At 40.3% G+C, this 22,079-nt stretch overlaps 1 protein-coding gene across 3 annotated transcripts in view; it reads right to left on the reverse strand.

Moving 5' to 3' along the window:
* The window catches only part of thoc2 (THO complex 2), a 133,255-nt gene that overhangs the window by 109,877 nt on the left and 1,299 nt on the right, over window positions 1–22,079 (reverse strand). For all 3 annotated transcript variants that reach the window (XR_013886515.1, XR_013886516.1, XM_080187410.1), the window contains exon 2: window positions 4,695–4,753. Coding sequence is in view for 1 of the 3 variants with exons in the window: in XM_080187410.1 (XP_080043536.1) it covers window positions 4,695–4,753 (59 nt within the window). In the remaining 2 variants the exon portion in view is untranslated. The remainder of the gene's footprint in view (window positions 1–4,694; window positions 4,754–22,079) is intronic.

The following is a 22,079-nucleotide window of genomic DNA, read 5'->3' on the forward strand; positions in this document are numbered from 1 at the left end:
TCAATCTACCTCTCTCCAATAGCCAACATTGCAAAAGCATTGTAAAGCATCCAAGTAACACTTAGAATGCCTTCAACATAAAGATTAAAACTAGTATTTTCTCTAATCACTATAACGTACATAGGCTAGTAAGAGTGTGCAAAATTTACTTCAAACACTGCACCAGCACATTCTTTGCATCAAAATATATCTGCCAGAACCAAATCAATCTACCAAGATTTTGCTTGCCTCACTGGTGAACCAGTATTGCTCCAGTTCAATACAGAATATTGTTTGAGACAGGAGGGTTAATTTATACAGCACTAATTTCTCCTGGCATCACTCATCCATAAACAAAAAAATGTATTATAATTTGTTCCCTCCTGATGAGCGGTAGCGTATTTCCCAACCCCTGTGTTTTGTTGCGCTAAAATGTTCTCTTCTTAACCCCGCAGCAAGCTGGAGAGATGATGAACTCGAGGTCAATTTATTTGTGCAAACTTAAAAACACTCAAAACAGTAAAGAAAGGGAATAAAGAAAGAAAATTTAGTGTAACGACCGTAGAGAAAATCTTTTTTCAAGGGGTTTTAGGGTCCAAAATCAAATAATGGCATGGTGGCTAGCACTGCTGCATGTTCGTCTCTACGCTTCCTAAATCAATGACAATCTCCTTCGTTTGTTGACATTGAGGGAAAGATTAGTATCACCACACCAGTTCATTAGATTCTCTACCTCATCATTGTTTGTGACTTGAGCCATTATGGTGGTGTCGTCAGCAAACTTGAAAACCGAGTTTGTGCAGTCATTCTGCACAGACCAGGTTGTGGGACAATGCGGAGAAGGGGACACGTACCCGATCATCTCAGCTGCGCAACATCAATGCACCAGTTCTTCAAGGCAGGATTCTGGGCCCAACTTTTTCATCGATCACCTTCCCTCCATCATAATGTCAGAGTGGGATGTTTGCAGAGTTTAGAACTCTATTGATAGTTCAGCGATAATAAATTCATCTACAGCTGTATGCAACAAGACTTGAACAATGTCCTGGCAATGTCAAATGACAGTTGCATCACACATGCTGTGGAACAGTCACTCCCCACAAGAGAAAGACTAATTATTGTCTTCTGACCTTCAATTGTATTACCTGCACCAATACCATATTCAATGTCCTCCCCCCACCCCCCCGCCAGAGCTGGGTGGGGGGTGGATTTGGCAATAATATTACAATTGAATGTCAGAAAGAAGTGGCTAGTCTCCTCTTACTATAACCAGGAACCCACACATGTGGTGCGCTGAAAATGCAGGTCACAGCTTGGCTATTCTGACATGTGTATCTCACCCCAATCCCCCAAAATCTTTCCATCAGGCATGACTGTGGAGGGTGATGGAACACACTCTTTACCACCAGCATTATGTAGCTGCAATCTTTATGATGTGGAGATGCCTGCATTGGACTGGGGGAAGCACAGTAGGAAGTCTCACAACACCAGTTTAAAGTCCAACAAGTTTATTTGGTAGCACAAGCCACAAGCTTTCAGGGCACTGCCCCTGCACTTCACCTGATGAAGCCTGTACTTCCAAATAAACGTGCTGGACTTTAACCTGGCGTTGTGAGACTTCTTATTGTCTTTATTATCCATAGGACATATTGCAACAAGTCAAAATGTATCTCACCAACAGCTCCCAAACCTGTGACTGCCACCACTTGGAAGGACAATGTCAGCAGGCATGTCTGAACATCATCTCTCCAAGTTGCACAACATCATGACCTGAATATATAGTTGCCATTCTTTCATCGTGGCTGTATCAAAATCCTGGAGACCCTTTAACAACACTGTGAGAGAAACATCAACGCATGGATTGCAGTGGTTCAAGGGAGTCTCACACCACCAGACTTAATTATTAAAGACCTAATAAGGGTTAGAACAAAATGCTGCCTTGACAGCAATACCCATATCCTACATCACATTGACTGTGGTGATTCAAGAAGACAGCTCACTACCACCTTCTCAAGTGCAATTAGGGATCAGCAATAAATGGTGGTCTAACCAGTGACACCTACATCCCATATTTAATACAAGAAACCAGATTTGTATGGTCACAGTTGTGGACTGCTCAATCCTCCAGAGTTAGAGTTAAATTTTCACATGGATTCTCCTTTACATGTGAAATAGTGAAAATTCCAAAAAACTGCAAAACATAAATTCCCCAGAGTTTTCATGGCCCTTTCACAGAGGTTATTATTGACAAAAAGCCAAAAAGGAAGAACTAAGTAAGTAAATTTATTAGTCACAAGTAGGCTTACATTAACATTGCAATGAAGTTACTGTGAAAATCCCCTATTCGCCACATTCTGGCACCTGCTCGGGTGCACGGAGGGAGAACTTAACATGTTCAATCCACTTAACCAGCACATCTTTGGACAGTGGGAGGAAACCTATGCAGACATGGGGAGAATGTGCAAATTCCACTCAGACAGTGACCCAAGCTGGGTCCCTGGCGTTGTAAGGCAACAATGCTAATGACTGTGCTACCAAGAACATCCAGGGAAATTCTTAACTCAGTGGTAAAGTACCATCCTCAATATAAGGAGGCAACACATCCTCCTCTAATTATAAACTACTCAGGGAGAGAAAACAGAAAAAAAATGGGAATTTACAATCACATGAGATCCAGAACAAAAAGAAATTTTACAAAACTAAAACAATTTCTTAACATTTGCAGAGCTGGTAAAGAATAAGGTCTGAGAATTGTGTGACAGAATTTCTAAGGAGCAATGGGATAAGGAATGGCATCAAGCTGCGGTTTTCTCACAAAGAGCAAGTAATTCAAGGGGCCAAAAGGAAAATATTAAAACATCTTCAAGGTTTGGCGTTCAAAGCTCAGTTCAGAATTGAGCAGAATTTTAAAGGCTTTACATCATCAGTTGAGTGTGGGCAAACATTTATGAACCTGGACCATTCCTAAGTGAGGGCTTGAAAGTAAAAGTGGCTTAATTTTTGCTAACATCGCCAAGGCTATATCAGCAACCTTCCTTTGTATTCCACATATAGCAGTTTTGTTAACATTGACAGGTTTCCTACATTACAACAGCAATAGCAGCTCATAAATACTTCTTTGCTGCAAGTTATTTTGGATGCTTAAAGGTTATAAAAGCTAAATAAATGCAAGTTCTTCTTTTATGTTAAAGAAGTGTGCGCAAACATTGCTGCTACCAAAGAAACTAAGTTCTTAATGCCTCAATTACAAGGAGAAAGAAAATCAATTTTCTGCACATTTCTACAGAAACCATTGAAATAATAGGCAGCTAATGGAAAATATTTGAAAATTCACGCAATCCTGTTTTTAACAGAAATATTCACAGTCTTAAGACAAATGATTTTCAAAGAATCATCATAGAAACACAGGATCCCTATAGTGCAGAATGAGGCCATTTGGCCTGTTCAGCCTGCACTGACAACAAACCCATCCAAACACTGTCCCCCATAATCCCACGTATTTTACCCGGCTAATCTCCTTGACACCAAGGGTCAATTTAGCAGAATTAACCCAACCCACCCAGCTTTGGACTGTGGGAGGAAACCGGAGTACCCGGAGGAAACCCATGCAGACACAGGGAGAACAAGCAAACTCCACAGTCACCAGAGGCTGGAACTGAACCCAGATCCCTGACACTGCAAGTAAGCAGTGCTAACCACGTGCCCATAAACAACAATTTTCTATTCCTATAAAAATGGTGCCAGAAATCCACAAAAGAAGTTCCCACAGTCTTCATATGAATGTTAGCAAGTACTCATTAATAATTTATCTGATTTCTGAGGTAACTACTAAACCCTGTGGATAAAACAGGCAAGTGCTGGACCTGATAATTACAATAAAAATACATCAACACATAAAGCATAAATATATGCGGCAGCAGGGCAGCACAGTGGTTAGCACTGCTGCTTCACACCTCCAGGGACCTGGGTTCGATTCCCGGCTCGGGTCACTGTCTGTGTGGAGTTTGCACATTCTCATCATGTCTGCGTGGGTTTCCTCCAGGTACTCTGATCTCCTCCCACAGTCCAAAGATGTGCGGGTTAGGTTGATTGGCCATGCGAAAATTGCCCTTTAGTGTCCTGAGACACATAGGTTAGAAGAATTAGTGGGTAAAATACTAATTTTAAAATTAAAGGTAAAAGGGATATGGGGGTAGGGCCTGGGTGAGATTGTGGTTGGTACAGACTCTATGGGCTGAACGGCCTCTTTCTGCACTGTAGGGTTTCTCTGATTCTAATCCTTTGCAGTCCAGCTAGTTGAAGTAATCATGCTTTTGTCAATGTTCAAATCTGCACCAAGAAAACAACTTTCCTTTCAATGGATTGAAAGCTGGAAACGAGGGTTGACCTTCAAATCTAAACCGAAACAGACAATTAAACGAGTCAAGCAATGGTCTTCAAATGGCTCAGATACTCATTCTTGCTCCTTATTCAGCGCAAAGGTTGATCCTAGCCTTGTGCTGTTGAATTCTAAAAGCTGCACATGGCAAGAACAGCATCTTGAACAGAACTCAAACGAGTCATAAGTGGCATAGAAGGAAGGCATTCAGCCCATGTTCATGCTGGTTCTCCACACAGCAATTTAGTCACAAAATCATTTCAGTTGGAATAAGGATTCAGAGTAACCTGTTAAAATTTATCTTCTCAATATATATTCAAACTGAAGAAAATCTTACCTTTAAACGTTACATCATTGTACCCTCTCTTTTCACTAAGACTGCGGCATAATTGTATACTGTAAGAAAAAAGAGATATTGGAAATTTTAAAAGAACTAGCTAGTAAAAAAAAAGTAAAATCACAATTGCATGCATTTCCACGTGCAGAATTATTTTCTAAAGAAGTACATATTTTTATTGAAAATAATATGGCTGCTTACTTTACATATATTATTCCATTAGCTGGGCTCCTATTTATAATTACTAGTGCAGCCAAGCTGAAACTAATATTCGTGTATTCCTTCCAATAATGACTTGCACACTTGTAACAAAATAACAAAAATCTTGACAAATCCCATCGCTGATCAGTAACAAGTTTTATAAACATTTTGTTTGGTTAGGAATCATGTTACTATTAACCCCTCTCTATAAAATGGCAGAGTGAGTCCCAAATGTTCCAAACCAAAGAAAATACATAAAAATTTGAATTTGCCATGAGGTTCACTCCTCAAGCTTCTGCTATCTACACAGTGCAATAATTGCTAACACTGTATGGTGCAATAATTACCACCAGGAAATTCCTTTCTTTAAAAACATCACTGGAAATGAGAACTACAGTCAATTGCAATGCAAGACTATGGATATTGAGGCAACTAAAACTCAGGAGATTTAATCAAAGAGAAATAGTTAAGAAATCCTTTGGAGAAACAATGTGACCCAGTTCTTCTCAAGCCTATGTATACTTACCTTTCTCACAAAAACAACATCTAGAAGACAGATTGGATGCCTCTCACTAATGGGAAATACTGACAAAGAAAACAATGCAATTTGGCATCAAATTACAATGCAAGAGCTTGATGAATTGTGATTAGAAAAAATAGCCATATAACTCCAAATAGTGGCTGAATGAAAGCAATTTTGAAACACATTATTACAGACTGAAGAGCAAGAATTGTGAAACATTATTCAGCTTTCTTAGCTAATATTTTTGAAACATGACAACTGGTTAAATGAACTGACTGCCAGGTCAGTTTTGCTTTTGTTTTGACAAAACTAATCTGGCAGTACTAAGTTCACATTCAACAATAAACATTCAAATCTTCTGGACACAATCCGGGCCTACAACCAAGGCCTGGGACCTGTGGAGGAATTAAATGGAAAGTTTGCATTTCTGATGGGCACTCCATGAGTGTCCCTAACACTGAATTAAAGTTTGAGACTTGAAACACTTCTGACATACTTACCTGGACAGATAAATCTGAGTCGAACTCTTTGGTAACAAGAGAACTAACTCCTCCACCTCACTGACCCCTAACCCCTTAATAGAGCTAACCCTCCGGACCATGCAACACTCCCCATCCCACAATCATCCTACTAACCCTGCAACCCAACATGCTCCAAACTTATCTAAATGTTTGAAATTGATTCATGTAGGAGAAAAGATTGCAAGAAGATGTGGAACCAATTAAAAGGCCAAAAAGGGAATCTGTGCATGGCTTAGTTACCAAATGAATACTTTACATTTGTCTTCTGAGGGAGAAGTAACAGCATAAAGTGCAGAAGCATTGACCATAACCATTCAAATCTCCTTCAATACAAAGTTAATGCCAGAGAGCTGGGCGATTGAAAACATCACACCCATGTTCAGAAAGGGCACAAGGGTAAATCCAGAAATTACAGGCCTTAACAGTGGGAAATCTTTTAGAAATTATATCAGACACAATTGTCACTTGGACGAGTGTGGATTAAGGAGAGCCAAAAATCAGTTTGGTAAAGATAAATATAATGTTTAATGTTGAGGGTGGCACAGTGGTTAGCACTGCCACCTCACAGCTCCAGAGATTTTGGTTTGATTCACGGCTTGGGTCACTGTCTGCGAGAAATGTGCACATTCTCCCTGTGGCTCTGTGTTTCTCCCAGTGCTCCATTTTCTTCCCACAATCCAAAGAAGTGCGGGTTAGGTGCACTGGCCACGCCAACTTTCCCCCCCTAGAGTCCCAGGATGCATAGGTTAGAGCGATTAGCGGGGTAAACATGCAGGGTTACAGGGATTGGACCTGGGTGGGACTGTTGTTGGTGCAGACTCAATGGGCCGAATGGCCTCCTTCTGCAGTCGGATTTTGATGATTTCCATGGTAACTGATTTGACAAGTAAGCTCAAGAGGGTTAATGAGGATAATGCAGTTGATGTGGCATTTGGTATGTGCCACACAACAAACAGCTTATCACCAAAGTTGAAGCTCATGGAATAAAATGGAAAGTGGCAGTGTGGATATGAAATTACCTGACTGCAAATAAATAGAAAACATCAGTGATCGGTTGTTTATCGAATGGGAGTACAGTATTTAATGGAGTTCCCCAGGGTCCTATTGGGGTAACTGTTTTTTGATATTTATGCATGGTTTAGATTTGATATTCAGTGAACAATTTCAAGATAACACATGGAAGCACCACAAACTGCAAGGACGACATTGTTACCCTTGAATACAACTTAGGCTAGTTGAAAAGGTGGACACATAGGTCAAATTTAATGCTGTGTGAAGTATGAAGTGATGTATTTTAGTAGGCAGAACAAGGAGAAACAATATAAAACCAAGGGTACAATTCTAAAATAATGCAGGAAAAGAGACCTAGCAGTTATGTCCATAAATCAGTGAAGATGGCAGGGCAGGTTGAGGAAATAGTTAAAAAATGTATGGGATCCTGGATGTTAAAAATAGTGGTGCACAGTACAAAAACAAAGGAAGTCACAAAAACCCTTGATTAAACACTGTTTCAATTGGAACAGTGTTCAATTCTAGGTACCATATTTTCAGAAGAAAGTGAAAGCTTCAGAGAGGGCACAGGAAAAGTTTACAAACAAAAAAAATCAATCCAGGGGTTCGGCATTTCAATTGAATGAACAGATTGAAGAAGCTGCAGAAGCTCTGCTTCAAAAAGGTTGCGAGGAGAAAGTGTTTAAAAACATGAGGAGCCCAAGCAGATGGAAGAAATGGTTTCCAATCCAAGAACAGTGAAGTACCACAGAACACCAAGTATTTTACATCTGTCTTTTGAGGGAGAAGTAACAGCAAAAGTTGCAGAAGCATTCAAACCTCCTTCAACACAAGGCTGATGCCAGAGGGCTGGAGTATTGAAAACATCTCACGCACGTTCAGAAGGGATACAAGGATAAATCCACAAATTACAGGCCAGTCAGTTTAACCTTAACAGTGGGAAATTTTTTACAAATTATATCAGACACAATTGTACTTTATAGAGCAAGGAACACGTGGAAAGATATTTTTAAAAACACTCCGTCCTATTAGTGGGACAGAAAATACTCTTGCCATCACGTCTGCTGGGTAAGTTGCCCTCGGAGTCCTCAATATCGAATCTGAACCTCATGAACTCTCTCAGCCCCAGGTCAAACATGGGCAAGGAAACTATCCCCCATCAGCTAATGAATCAGGCACAATTTGGAGGAAGCACAGAGTGGCAAGGTACAGAAGCATACTTCGGGTCAGGAACTTCAATGTCCATCACCAAGAATGGCTCGGTAGCACAAGTACAAATAGAGCTGACTGGGTCCTCTAAATACAGGGGCTGGACTGGGTCTGCAGGTGGTGAGAACACCAATAAACAGGAGAAACGTCCTTACCAACTTGCCTGCTGCAGACGCATCTGTCCATGACAGTATCGGCAGGAATAACCTTCGCAGAAACTTTATGGAAAGAAAGATCCATCTTCACATTGCGAATACCCTCCGTTATGCTGTGTGACACTATCACCCATGCTAAATGGGATAGACTTGGAACAGATCCAGCAACTAAAGACTGGGTATCCCTGAGGCACAGTGCACCATCATCAGCAACAGAACTGTACTTAACCACAATCTGTAATCTCATGACCCAGCATATCCCTCACTCCAGTATTACCACCAAGTCAGGCAACCAATCCTGGTTCAATGAAGTGCTCAGGAGGCCATGCAAGGAGCAAAACCAGGCACAACTGAAAATGAAATGTCAACCTGAATGAAGCTACAACACATGACTAATTGCATGCCAAACAGCACGAGTATCAAGTAACAGAAATAGCTAAGCAATTCCACAACCAACGAATCTAAGGCATTCGCAACAGTCTTTGACCATAATTGTTGAGTGGATGATCCATCTGGGCCTCCTCCAGAGGTCCCGAGCATCGCGGATCTCAATCTTCTGTCAATTCAATTCTCTCCATAGGAAAGCACTGGATACTGCAAAAGCTGTGGAACCCGACAGCATTCTGGCAATAGTATCAAAGGCTTGCATTCGAGAACTTGCTGTGCTCCATGCTAAGCTGCTCCAGTACAGCTACAACAAGCATCTGCCGAATGTAAAAAGTTGCCCAGGTATGGCCTGTATACAAAAAATAAAGCAAATCCAACCCAGTCAATTTATGCCTCTTTGGTGTATTCTCAAATCATCAATAAAGTGATGGAAGGGGTCATCCACAGAACTAACAAGCAGCACATGCTTAGCAATAATCTGCTCACTCACTCAGTTTAGATTCCAAGGAGCACTCGGTTCCTGACCTATTACAGCCTTGATTCAAACATGGACAAAAGAACTGAATTCCAGAGGTGAGGCTAGAATGACTGCATGTGACATCCATATCACATTAAACAGCCTTTGCAATGGCAGGGTGCACATGCACGTGTGTATGATATTCGCCAATGACTGCACAACGTTCAGTACAATTTGTGACTCCTCAAATACTGAAGCAGTCCATGCATAAATGCAGCAAGGCCTGGACAATATCCAAGCTTGAACTGACAAGTGGCAAGTAACATTTGCGCCACACAATGACCATCATCCCTTAACATTCAATGGCGTTAACACTGCTGAATCCGGGTTACCGTTTACCAAGTGGATCTGATAGCACAGAATGAGTCATACTCAGGGATGATAATGGTCATGTCTGGGACATTACATGAGATGATTCTGTTAACAAGACTGTTTCAAACTGCTATTTGACTGGTCTCAGGCAGATATCCCAACTTTGGCACTGTCCTCAAATATAAGTGAGGACTTGAGAGTTAACCAAACTGGGTGCATCTAGAATGCAGCAACTAGCCCCAACAGTTTTATTATATTCCTTTCTTTAAGTCTGCCATACTCAGTGCCTTGGTTAACAGTGAAGATTCAACTATCACAGCAATGTGGAAGCAGAGTCACTTTTTTTCTAAAAGGACTCATTAATGAAGCAATTAGGTTTTTACAACAATCCATGGTCACTTGTTCGGTACCAGATTTTTATTTTCAGATTTCCTTTATATAAATTCAAAATCTCAAATGGTCAAAACCACTACATTTATCATACACTTCAGATGATCATGGGCGCAAGTGAGCAGTACAACCAAATATGAGAAAATATCTTGTGTCAGGGCTCAAACAAGTCAGTTAGATACAGACTATAAATGCCAAAATTCAAACAAAAGGATAAGAGGGTGTTAATTGGCATGGCTTACCATGAAGAAAACTACAAGCACCCCAAGTAATTAAAAACGTGAACATATTCCTTTTGTTTGCGAAGAACTAGTCCCAGTCTACGAATGGACGTCATTTCTACTAAGCAGAAACGAGCCACTTCGCCGATCAATATCGATACTGGAATTCATATAACTCCATGCGCTATAAGATTGGCCACAGCCATTTGCTCACCTTGCAAGCTTGCCACAGAAACAGAGTGCATCAGAGTATTTTGTGGGACAATTGTTGTCCTGATAGGATCGCTGTTCACTGTTATCATTTAAACTCGCAAATAGGTAAAAAGCCAAAACACCCCCATTGCAACTTAAGAATTTGAACAGATTGAGCAAGTCATTTCACACTGCGACTATGCAGTGGCTTCGACTCAACTGGTATTTTCCACCAGCATGATGCTGCAGTCAGTCCAACAAGATGCTCTACCTAGCATACTATTGAGCAACATTGTCTATGAATTTTAGTGGCAGTGACTTGCCAGATTGGTAGGTCATAGATCCCAACAATTGGCTGATCATATCAAACAGCATGTTCCTTCCGTTCATAATAGGCAGAGTACAGACTGTACTAAATCACTGCACCAGGAAAAGGCATTTCAATCAACACATTGGAAAAGCAATGACAATGAATGTGCTTTTCAATTGTTAAGCTTAACCAACTCTTATATTCCTTACGGTTACACAAAAAAGGAAGCAAAACAGATTTCAGCAAAATAGCAAGTTGAAAGCAACACACTGATAAGTATGTCACAATTCTTGACCAAACTAAGAAAAAAATTAGTAGTAACAGCAACAGGTCATTTTTGAACACGATCAGTTTGTTTTCAGATATAATGACACAAAGCATAATTTTCACATGCACTAGGTAATCTTTCACGAGCTTCAGCTCATCAAATAACTCACTGATGAAAGTAAAGTTAACCCATGCAAGAACATCTGTCCTTCAGTTACTTCCACTAACGTCTGTATCCCTTCAGCCTTATATAGTTGAAAAGAAACAACAGAATGTTTGCAAATCTAGCTGTCAATGCTCTACTGTTTGCTCAGAATGAAGTGTCAGTGTTGCTGTATTTGATACCTACAGAAATAATCTATGAAGACATGTTTGAAAGAATCAAAAGTTGACACAATTTAAGAACTTAGCTTCAAAGCACAAAGTTTTCAGCAAGGTCCAACGCCCAGATAAGTTTTTGAATAAATCTCTGGTGCAAGCCATTTATCAAACTGAAAACTGCATTGCACCGAATATACAGTCTAAATTGTTGTTGAAATAACAACTGTATCCAAAGACCAAGGGGTTTTCATATCGTACCTAGTTTTTAACCGCTTAGATTTTCCCAAATGTGTCATAGATTCAAATAAGCTATAGTATGAGGCTTAAAAAGTAAGACTGATGGATTCAAGGCTTCAAGTCCAAATATGTGGTGGTTCAGTGCACTGGGCAGGCTAAATTCTCTCTCAGTAGGAGTGTGTGACGTCTAGAGGATTTTCACAGTAACTTCACTGCAGTGTTAAAACACTAATAAACAAATTTTAAATAATTCAAGTTCAAAACATGGTTTTAAATCTCAAGATGCAAAAAGATTAGCTTTGCTTTAATTTTGTTCATTTCTACTTCAAACAATAGCTGAAACAACTTTAACATGAAGATAATATCAATGACTGCACAGCAAAGGTACTGTTATTATATGCAGAAACATTTAATACACATAACATATATATTTATGACACAGGAGGTGCCCATTTGGACCTTTTGAGTCTATGCTCACTCTCCTTGGAGCAAAGCAGTTAGTCTCCTCAAGTCCATCCCCAGAAGCCCACAAGTTCAAATACTGAGCCATTTTCCTGTAACAATCATTGACTGAACTCAATTTCCATCATCCGCACAGGCAACGAGTTCAAGGTCATCACTAGAGAGTGTAAAAAAAGTCATTTGTCATATTCTTTCTGCATCTCTCGCTCGCCTTGTACCATCAGCTAATGGGAACAGTTTTTCCTGGTCAAAACCTATCATAATTTTGCATACCTCTAGAACCTCTCCCTTCAGTCTCTTATGCTCCAAGGAGAACACCAGCAGCTTTATAGCTGAGATCCCTCATTTCTGAAACCATTTCGGTAAACCTCCTCTGCACCCTCTTAAAGGCCCCTCTTTCCCAAAGTGTGGTGAACAGAACTGAACATAAGACTCAAAGACTGACAAGGCCTGAAGTTTATGGTTCAGTGTAAGTTCTCTCCTTTTGCACTTGAAATCTCTACTTATAAATAGAATTATGGAATCATAGAAACCCGACAGTGCGGAAGGAGGCCATTCGGGACATCGAGTCTGTATTGGTAAGAACCCACCCAGGTCCTATCCCATCAACTCCACACATTTACCCCGCTAATCCCTTTCACTTACACATCCCAGGACGTTAAGGACAACTTGCCATGACCAATCAACTTAACATGCTCATCTTTGGACTGTGGGAGGAAACAACAGTACCCAGAGGAAACCCACACAGACACGGGGAGAATATGCAAACTCCACACAGACAAGTGGGAATTGAACCTGGATCCCTGGAGCTGAGGGGCTGCAGGGCTAACCACTGTGCCACCATGTCACCTTATTAAGCCATGATCCCCTATGCTTTGCTAACTACTCTCAAAATGTCCAGCCACTTTCAAAGATTTCTCTGCATGTGCATTCCAAGGTCCCTCTGTCCCTGCACTTCCTGTAAAAATATAAGTCTATTTTGCCTTTCCTTATTCCTTACGTTAAAATGCGCCACTTTACACTTCTCTGTGCTCAATTCCATCTACCACTTGCTTGTCCATCCTACAAGCCGATGTTCTGTTGCAGTTGATTCACACCATCCTACAGTTTGCCACTCCTTGAAGTTTGTTTTCATTGGAAAATTTCGAAGTTTTACTCTGCATTTCACGATTCGATCCAAGGCATTTATACGTCAAAAAAAAATGTGAGCACTGACCAATCCGAAACACCACTACATACGATCCTCCAGTTTGAAAAACAACCACTAAATATAATTCATTGTTTGCTGCCCTTGAGCCTTTCTTTGAAATTGAAGTTGGTATTGACCCTCCTCTCCAATGAGCTACAATTCTGTTAGCCAGCCTTTTAAGTAGTGCTTGGTCAAAACTTCCTGAAAATCCATATAAACATCATTAATCAATATATATTGGTACTTCCACAAAAAATTAATATATGACATAAGCGTGATCCGTCTTTTAGAAGACCATGTTGACTATTTTTAATAAGTTAAACCTCTCCAAGTCAAGATTATTGTTTCTAAAACCTTCTCACCACTTACGTTAAACTGGCCCGCAGTTGCTAGGACTGTCTTTATACCCTTCTTAGAATAACATTTAAAGTTTAAAATTTATTAGTGTCACAACTAAGCTGAAATTAACACTGCAATCAAGTTACTGTGAAAATCCCTGAGTACCATACTCCGACACCTGTACGGGTACACTCAGGGAGAATTTAGCATGGCCAATGCACCTAACCAGCAAGTCTTTTGGTCTGTGGGAGGAAACCAAAGCATACAGAGGAAAGCCTCGCAGATACAGGCAGAATGTGCAAACTCCACACTGTGCCATCATAAATAATGGTGTAATTTGCCACTGGCCATTCCTCTGGCACCATCCCACAATACTGGCACAATGGCACAGTTGTGAGCGCTACTGCCTCTCAGCACCAGGGACCCAGGTTCAATGCCAACCTCGGGTCACTGTTCATGTGGAGTTTGCACTTTCTCCCTGGGTCTGCTTGGGCTTCCACCGGTACTCCAGATTCTTCCCACAGGGAAGGTGAGGATTAGGTTGATTGGCCATGCTTATTATGGGGATTAGCAGGCCAAATATGTGGAACTATGAGAATAGGGCCTGGGTGGAATTGTGGTCAGTAAAGACTTGATGGGCCGAATGGCATCCTTCTGTGCTGTAGGGGCTCAGTTGATAGCCAGGAAAGTTTTAAAGATTATACCAAGTTCTTCCTCATCACCACTCCCAGTTCCTTAAGCAACCTGCAACACAAGCCATCTATAACAAGAAATTTGTCCACTCTTAGCACAGACAGCCTTTCACATGCCTCCACCTCTTTATTTTTACCTCATTGATTAGCTCTGCCACCTCTACTCCTACTAATGTTGGTCAGATTCCTCTTTGTTCAGAAACACTAATATAAAGTATTTAAGTATTTTAGCCTTGGCCCTATGACTCTTAGCATAAGTCATCCTCTTTGTCCTTCATAAGGCCTAAGCCACTTTCTAATACTTGTCAGTTAGGGGAGGTGGTGGCCTAATGCTATTATCTAGACTACAAATCCAGAACATCAGCTAACATTCTGGGGACGGGTTCAAATCCTGCCACGGCGGATGGTGGAAATTCAAAGCAATAAAAGATGTCTGGAATTAATAATCTACTGACGACCATGCAACCATTGTTCATAGTTAGAAAAACCCATCGAGTTCACTCAAGTCCTTAAGGGAAGGAAATCTGCTGTCCTTATCTGGTCTGGCCTATATGTGACTCCAGAGCCACAGCAATGTGGCTGACTCTCAAATGCTCTCCAAGGGCAACTAGGAATGGGCAATAAATGCTGGCCAACCAACAATGCCCATGTCCCACGAAGGAACAAAAAAAAACATCATTTTTGCATTCCCCTTCATGTTAACTGCTATTCTGTCTGTCAGTTTTTTTTTCCCTCTTCACTTCCCCGCTCAACCTACTATATTTGATTTGGTATTCCCTTGAAGAATTCACCTGGCACGCATCAGCCACCTTTTGCATCAGCACATTTTATAATCACACTTATCATCTAAGGAGTTCTGGTTTTGGTTGCCCTACTTGTGCCCTTGTTGGAACATACCCAACCTGTAAATGAAGTGTCTCCGCCTTTAAGATAATCCAACGTTCTATGGTTTTTCCTGTCAATAGGGTGGCTTGGTGACATAGTGTTTAGCACTGCTGCCTGACAGCACCAGTGTTTGATTCTAGCTTAGCGTGACTGTCCACATGGAGTTTGCATGTTCTCCCCATGTCTGTGTGAGCTTCCTCCAGGTGCTCCAGTTTCCTCCCCTCATCCAAAGATGTGCAGGTTAGGTGGACTGGCCATGCTAAATTGCCTCTTACTGTTACACAAAAATTGGAGAGTAGAGGGATTATTGGGATAAATACATGGAGTTACAGGGATAGGGCTTGCATAACATGCTCTGTTGGGAGTGTCGGTGCATACTTGGTGGGCCGAATGGTATCCTTCTGCACTGTAGGGATTCTATAATTTGGGTTCAACTTTTCCCTGGCTAAATTGTTCCTTGCCTTCTGTATAGTATTCTAAACCTTGGGATGTGACGTGAACTCACAACCAAATGCACTTGATTCACTCGGCTACCCCATTCCTCGCACCATATCTCACAACGTCTGTTTTCCAGTTGAACCAAGAATGTACTCATCGAGTAAGTTTTCCTGAACACATTTCAGAAATTCATCCCCCTCCTTACTTTTTAAACACTTTCCCAATTAACATTTGGGTAATTAAAGTTTGCCACTTTATAGCTCTTGTCCATCTTGGGTAATTAAAGTTTGCCACTTTATAGCTCTTGTCCATCTCCGTGATTTTCCTGCAGATTTGCTTGTCTAGCTATCTCTCTCACACTATTTTAAAGCAGACAGAATACCCTTGTAGCATGATCACATTCTTTTTGCCTCTGAACTCAGAGCACGTGAATTCTGTCCTTGCCCAAGGACATTCCCACTTTCAAACACTACAATGTCTTCTCTGGTCAGTCCTGTAACTCCAAATCCCTTTTTCCTTTTGCTATGTTTTCTGAACACCTTCCATCCTTCAATCTTAACTGCTCAGTTCTTGCCATTTTTAAGGAATACTTCCAAGATTACCACATCATAAGATTCTCACGTGGCTGTTTGTGCTTATAGCTCATGAACCTTATTCACCACACTTCGCGCATTTACAGAATGCATTATAAACTGTCTTTAGATTCCTTGCAGACCTTCTTCATTCACTTCTATCGAACTTGGAACTACTCCTTTTCTATCCTGTCCAACATTCTCATCTTATGTATCTTATTCTTTTTTTCTACTTGTTTATGCTGGTGTCCATCCTCTATTAACTTAGTTCAAACCCTTCCAACCTCCTATAACATCACTGGTCCCAATCTTGTTGAGGTACAGCCTGTCCCTTTTAAATGTCTGCCACCTGTCCAGAACTTGTATGAACACCCAAAGACTCTGTTGCCCTCCCTCCTGCACCTTGCTTCAAGCTATTTCTTTACTTCTGTTCTCATGAGGATTTAACTAGAAATCTACCACTGTTGGATTATGAGAGGAAAACATAAACTTAAGAGACATGGCTTATCAAGACATAAATGAAAATTTGCTACCGCAGCACTCGTTGTACATGAATTTTGTGTCAGGACTGAGCAATTGTTTATTTTAATAAATTGTACCAAAGGTCATGCAAGTTTCAAGTTATTTTTCTGGCATTTTTTGTAAGACTGTTTCCAGCAGGCTAAACATTATGTCTTGGCTGATTGCTGCTGCAGAAATAAACCATTAAAACAATTCAATCGTGGAGAAAATATTCAGATTTTTAAAATGGAAAGATGATGAGCAATGTGTATAATATCAATGGATTATCCTCCAATCCTAATCTTGCCGACTGGAAGCAGATTCAACCTTGCACAAACTGAGAGGAATCAATTTCAATTCAAGTATCAGCTTGCCTTATGGGACAAGAATTGTATGAACAAATTATCCTATTTTGAACTTGCCACAGTTTCTCTGTTGAACTTTTGAGTAACATAATGCCAGAAAAATTACGTTTAAAGACGGAAGCAAGTGCATGTAGGGTGTTCAGTGTGCAATCACTTTTGTTCTGGTTTGGGGAGATAACAAATCCAGGAAAAAAAGATAACTGCAGGAAAGATTATTTCTCACACACACAACTCATGTATTTCAGAAAGATAAAACATCAACCAATGTTTATATTTGACTCTTCCAGCATGCAAGACTAGGCCTGCCTTCACATCATATATCAGAAAACTATTACATTCAACAAGATCTCAGAAAATACTTAATAGATGCAAGAGTGTGATTTCATTGGCATTCAACTGAATAAAAAAACATTTTTTTCCCATTTTGAAAAACGAGAACCAGGAGTAAAAAGTACTCACCAAGCGGCACCTGCTTCCCCTCAATACTCAGAAGTACTATCAAAAAGCTATAGCAAATCTAACAGGAGGCAATTTCTTTGAGAGTTAATTTTGGTACTAGAAGACAAGCTGATACTGGTATTGAAATTAAACTGTGTACAGACGCTTAGTCATCAAAATTTGGACTAGATGATAATCCATCAATCATATAAACATGCTAATTTATAATTAAATGCAGATGTGAACCACCTGCAAAACTGATAACTGATAGCTACAATACTTAAATTCAGAAAACAACATTTGAGATACTACTGAAAGACTCAAGCAAAGGATTCTGCATTGTTAAATATCACAACAAACAGAAATATTTCAATTTTGGTGACAATTTTAAAAACAAATACACATATTCTCATGTAGTTTAAAGTGAGAGGGGAGAGATACAGAAGGGTCCAGAGGGGCAATTTTTTCACAGAGGGTGGTGAGCAACTGGAACAAGCTGCCAGAGGTAGAAGAGGCGGGTACAATTTTGGCTTTTAAAAAGCATTTAGACAGTTGCATGGTTAAGATGGATATAAAGGGACATGGGCCAAGCGCAGGCAATTGGAACTAGCTTAGGGATTTAAAAAAAGGGTGGTATGGACAAGTTGGGCCGAAGAGCCTGTTTCAATGCGTAAATCTCTGCGGCCCAACTTGTCCATACCACCCTTTTTTTAAATCCCTAAGCTAGTTCCAATTGCCTGCGCTTGGCCCATGTCCCTTTATATCCATCTTAACCATGCAACTGTCTAAATGCTTTTTAAAAGCCAAAATTGTACCCGCCTCTTCTACCTCTGGCAGCTTGTTCCAGTTGCTCACCACCCTCTGTGAAAAAATTGCCCCTCTGGACCCTTCTGTATCTCTCCCCTCTCACTTTAAACTACATGAGAATATGTGTATTTGTTTTTAAAATTGTCACCAAAATTGAAATATTTCTGTTTGTTGTGATATTTAACAATGCAGAATCCTTTGCTTGAGTCTTTCAGTAGTATCTCAAATGTTATCTTCTGAATTTAAGTACTGTAAGCTATCAGTTATCAATTTTGCAGGTGGTTCACATCTGCATTTAATTACAAATTAGCACGTTTATGTGATTGATGGATTATCATCTAGTCCAAATTTTGATGACTAAGCGTCTGTAATCGGGAAATCGGTTGTACTTAAACCTGGTGTTGTCAGACTTCTTCCTATAAGAAATCATCTATTTAATGAGTTTACCTCTTTGGACATTTGGACAACAGAAGGGAACAAGAACATTTCACAGGGATGAGCAGTCAGTTAGGTGGAGAGATTGGAGAAACTGGGACTTTTTTATTTATTCATTCATAGGATGTGGGTGTTGCTGGCTCAGGGAAGATTTACTGCCAATCGAAAACTGCCCGAGAAGTTGGTTGTGAGCCAACTATTGATTACAAACAAGTGGCTGATCAAGCAACAATTACAGGCTTTGAGGAGAAAACAACTGGAATTGTGTGTGCAGTTTTGGTCTCCATATTTAAGGAAGGATATACTTGCATTGGAGATGGTACAGCAAAGGTTCACTCAGTTGGTCTCTGGGATGAGGGGGTTGTCTTATGCTGTCAGGTCGAGTAAATTGGGTCTACATTCCGTGAACTTTAAAAGAATGAGGAGCGATTTCAATGAAACGTACAAACTGTGAAGATACTTGAGGGGTAGATATTAAAATGTTGTTTCCCTTGGCTGGGGAATCAAGGACACAGGACCACAGTCTTCAGAAATGTAGCCAATCATTTAGGACTGGGATGCAACGTGGAGAAATTTCTTCACTCGGGTGGTTGTGAATTTTTGGAATTCTCTAATCCAGAGGGCTGTGGATGATCCATCATTGAATATCATTAAGGCTAGGACAGAGACATTTGGTGTCTCAGGGAATCAAGGCATATGGAGAGAGGGCAAGAAATAGTCGAAGCCAAGGATAAGCCATGAACATATTGAATGATGGAGCAAGCTGGACAGGTTATGCTGTCTACTCCTGTTTGCGGTTCTTATTCTTAATTTCTTATTTCAGAGGGCAGTTAAGAATCAACTACGTTGTTGTGGATCTGAAAATATGCAAAGGTCAAACCGGTAAGATCAATAGATTTCCTTCGCTAAAGAACACTAGTGAACCGTATTTTTTTAATACAACCATCCTGTAGTTCTTGAGTCACCCTGACATTTGCTTTTTAATTCGAGACTAACTTAATTCATTGAATTTAAATCATGCAGCTGCCACGGTGGAATTTAAACTCGCAGCTTTGAATCAGTCCAGGTGCTTAGATTACTAGTCCAATAACATAACCATTCAACTACGTACTCTTGAAGCAGAGTGCTAACGGGGACCGAATAGATGTGAGTTTTTACAAAGAGTACATAGGAGGAAACTATTTTCTCCGCCGTGTAACCAAAGGGCACTGATTTAAAATAATTGGAAACTGAAATAGAGGTGAAATTAGGAGTATTTTTCCCCAAAAGGAGGGTTATGATTTGGAATGCATCACCTGAAAGGGCAGTGGAAGTGGATTCCATAAGAGCTTTTAAATTTTGACATATAGTTGAAAAAGTCTAACTTGCAAAGCTATAGAGAAAAGCTGGGGTAAGACATTACATTGGGCTGCTCTTTCAAAAAAATACAGAATGACGTCCCATGTTGTAAAATGTTATGACTGTATAAATACATACCTATGAAAAAGGTATTTCATTTATTGCAAAAGTAAAAATGCAATTGCTAAAATGCATAGATATCATGACCGCCTTATTTTGTAAAAGGCCAAATCTCATGTTCTTAACAGAGCTCTAAATCATGGCCAAACTTCCTTTAATGCTCCTCTTTGTCCAAGCCCTAAACTCTTAACTTTCTCTAATTTCTCTCCCAACTTCCCCCATGTCCTCTCTGAATTTATCTTGTCTACGAGACCCATCTCCTGCTCCCTCAATCCTATACCGACTAAACTGATCACTGAACCTCCTTACTAGGTCCCTATTTGGGCAGCACAATAGCACAGTGGTTAGCACTGCTACTTCACAGCTCCAGGGTCCTGGGTTCAATTCCCGGCTCAGGTCACTGTCTACTGGGGGTTTGCACATTCTCCTCATGTCTGCGTGGGTTTCCTCTGGGTACTCTGGTTTCCTCCCACAGTCCAAAGATGTGCGGGTTAGGTTGATTGGCTATGCTAAGAAATTGCCCCCTTAGTGTCCAGGGATGCGTAGGTTAGAGGGATTAGTGGGTATAATATGTAGGGATATGGGGGTAGGGCAGGGTGGGATTGTGTTCGGTGCAGACTCGATAGGCCGAAGGGCCTCTTTCTGCACTGCAAGGTTCTATGATTCTATGATTATATTTTAGCCAATGTTGTGAATGGTTCTGTCCTCAGATGTTGTCCCTATCTTCTTTAAATCTGACATCACCTTTCCACTTAAAGAAACCTTGATTTCTCTATCCTTGCACACTATCATCCTGTCTCCAACCTCTTCTTCCTTAAAGATGTTGTCACCTCCCAAATCCTGTCCCATATTTCCAAGAACCAATGTGGTGTCACATTTGATCCTGAGATGAGCTTCAAACTCACATGTGTCATCTCTGATACTATTTTCATGTCTGTTACATCACTCGACTTTACCTCTGTCTCAGCTCATCTTTTCTGGAACTTTCATCCATGCCTTTATTATCACTAACCTTGACATCCCACCACACCACTGGCTTCAATATATTCCCATCTTCAATAATCCATGAACTTGAGGTCACCCAAAACTTTTCTGCCCATGTCTTAATGTGCCACAATTCCCGTTACCTTAGGTCAAGCAATGTTTTGATTTTAAAATTCTCACCTTGTCTTCAAATCTCTCAACAGCCTTGCCCCTCTCCACCTCCTCAACCAGGTGACAAGATATGTATGCTTATCTAATTCTGACCCCTCGTGTTTTCCCTAACATAATTGTTCCACAATTGGTGGCCATATCTTCAGATCTCCAGGCCTCAATATCTGAAATTCCCTCCCAACACCAGTCCACTTCATTTAGCTCCTTTAAGACACTATTAAAAATGCATATATTTGACCAAGCTTTGGGCTTTTGACCTAACATTGCCTAATGCGTTTCTGTGATATTGTTTCATAAGACTCTTGTGAAGCACCTTGGGATGTTCTGTCACATTAAAGGCACTGCATAAGTTGGTAGTGATGTTACCACAACCATAGCATAAGCTTTCTTGTGGAAAGCTGACGTGTATTTTATTCGTGTACTTAATGGTCTGAAGAAAACACAAATTAAAGCAAAATTCTATTCGGCACCATTCTAAACTTGAAGTTTTCAATAATATTACACAGAAATCTAATTGTTATAACAATGCTACCAATGCTTTATCAGATTGTATTGACTATTTTTTAAAAACAGTTCATTCAAAGATTCTCTCCTATGACAATTGAAATTTCAGAATACTTGTGCTTCAGTTTCTGATTTGATGAAGTACAGTATTTTAATAACTTTACAGCAAGGATTTTATAAATAAGATACTTCATAATTGTTCAACTACAAAATAAACAAATTGAGATGTAAAATGTAAGTAATCCATTTACACTGTAACCAAGACAGGATGTAAAGAGCTGTTGCTTTGCTACAGTAGTGCAGTTAGCGTAACCAGCCTGACAATACAGCAAAACAGATCACAACTTTCTGGAGGAAGAAATCTTGCTCCA

Source organism: Carcharhinus amblyrhynchos, chromosome 4 (genome assembly GCF_965287045.1).
Source record: "Carcharhinus amblyrhynchos chromosome 4, sCarAmb.v2.hapA, whole genome shotgun sequence".
NCBI classification, from domain to species: Eukaryota; Metazoa; Chordata; class Chondrichthyes; order Carcharhiniformes; family Carcharhinidae; genus Carcharhinus; species Carcharhinus amblyrhynchos.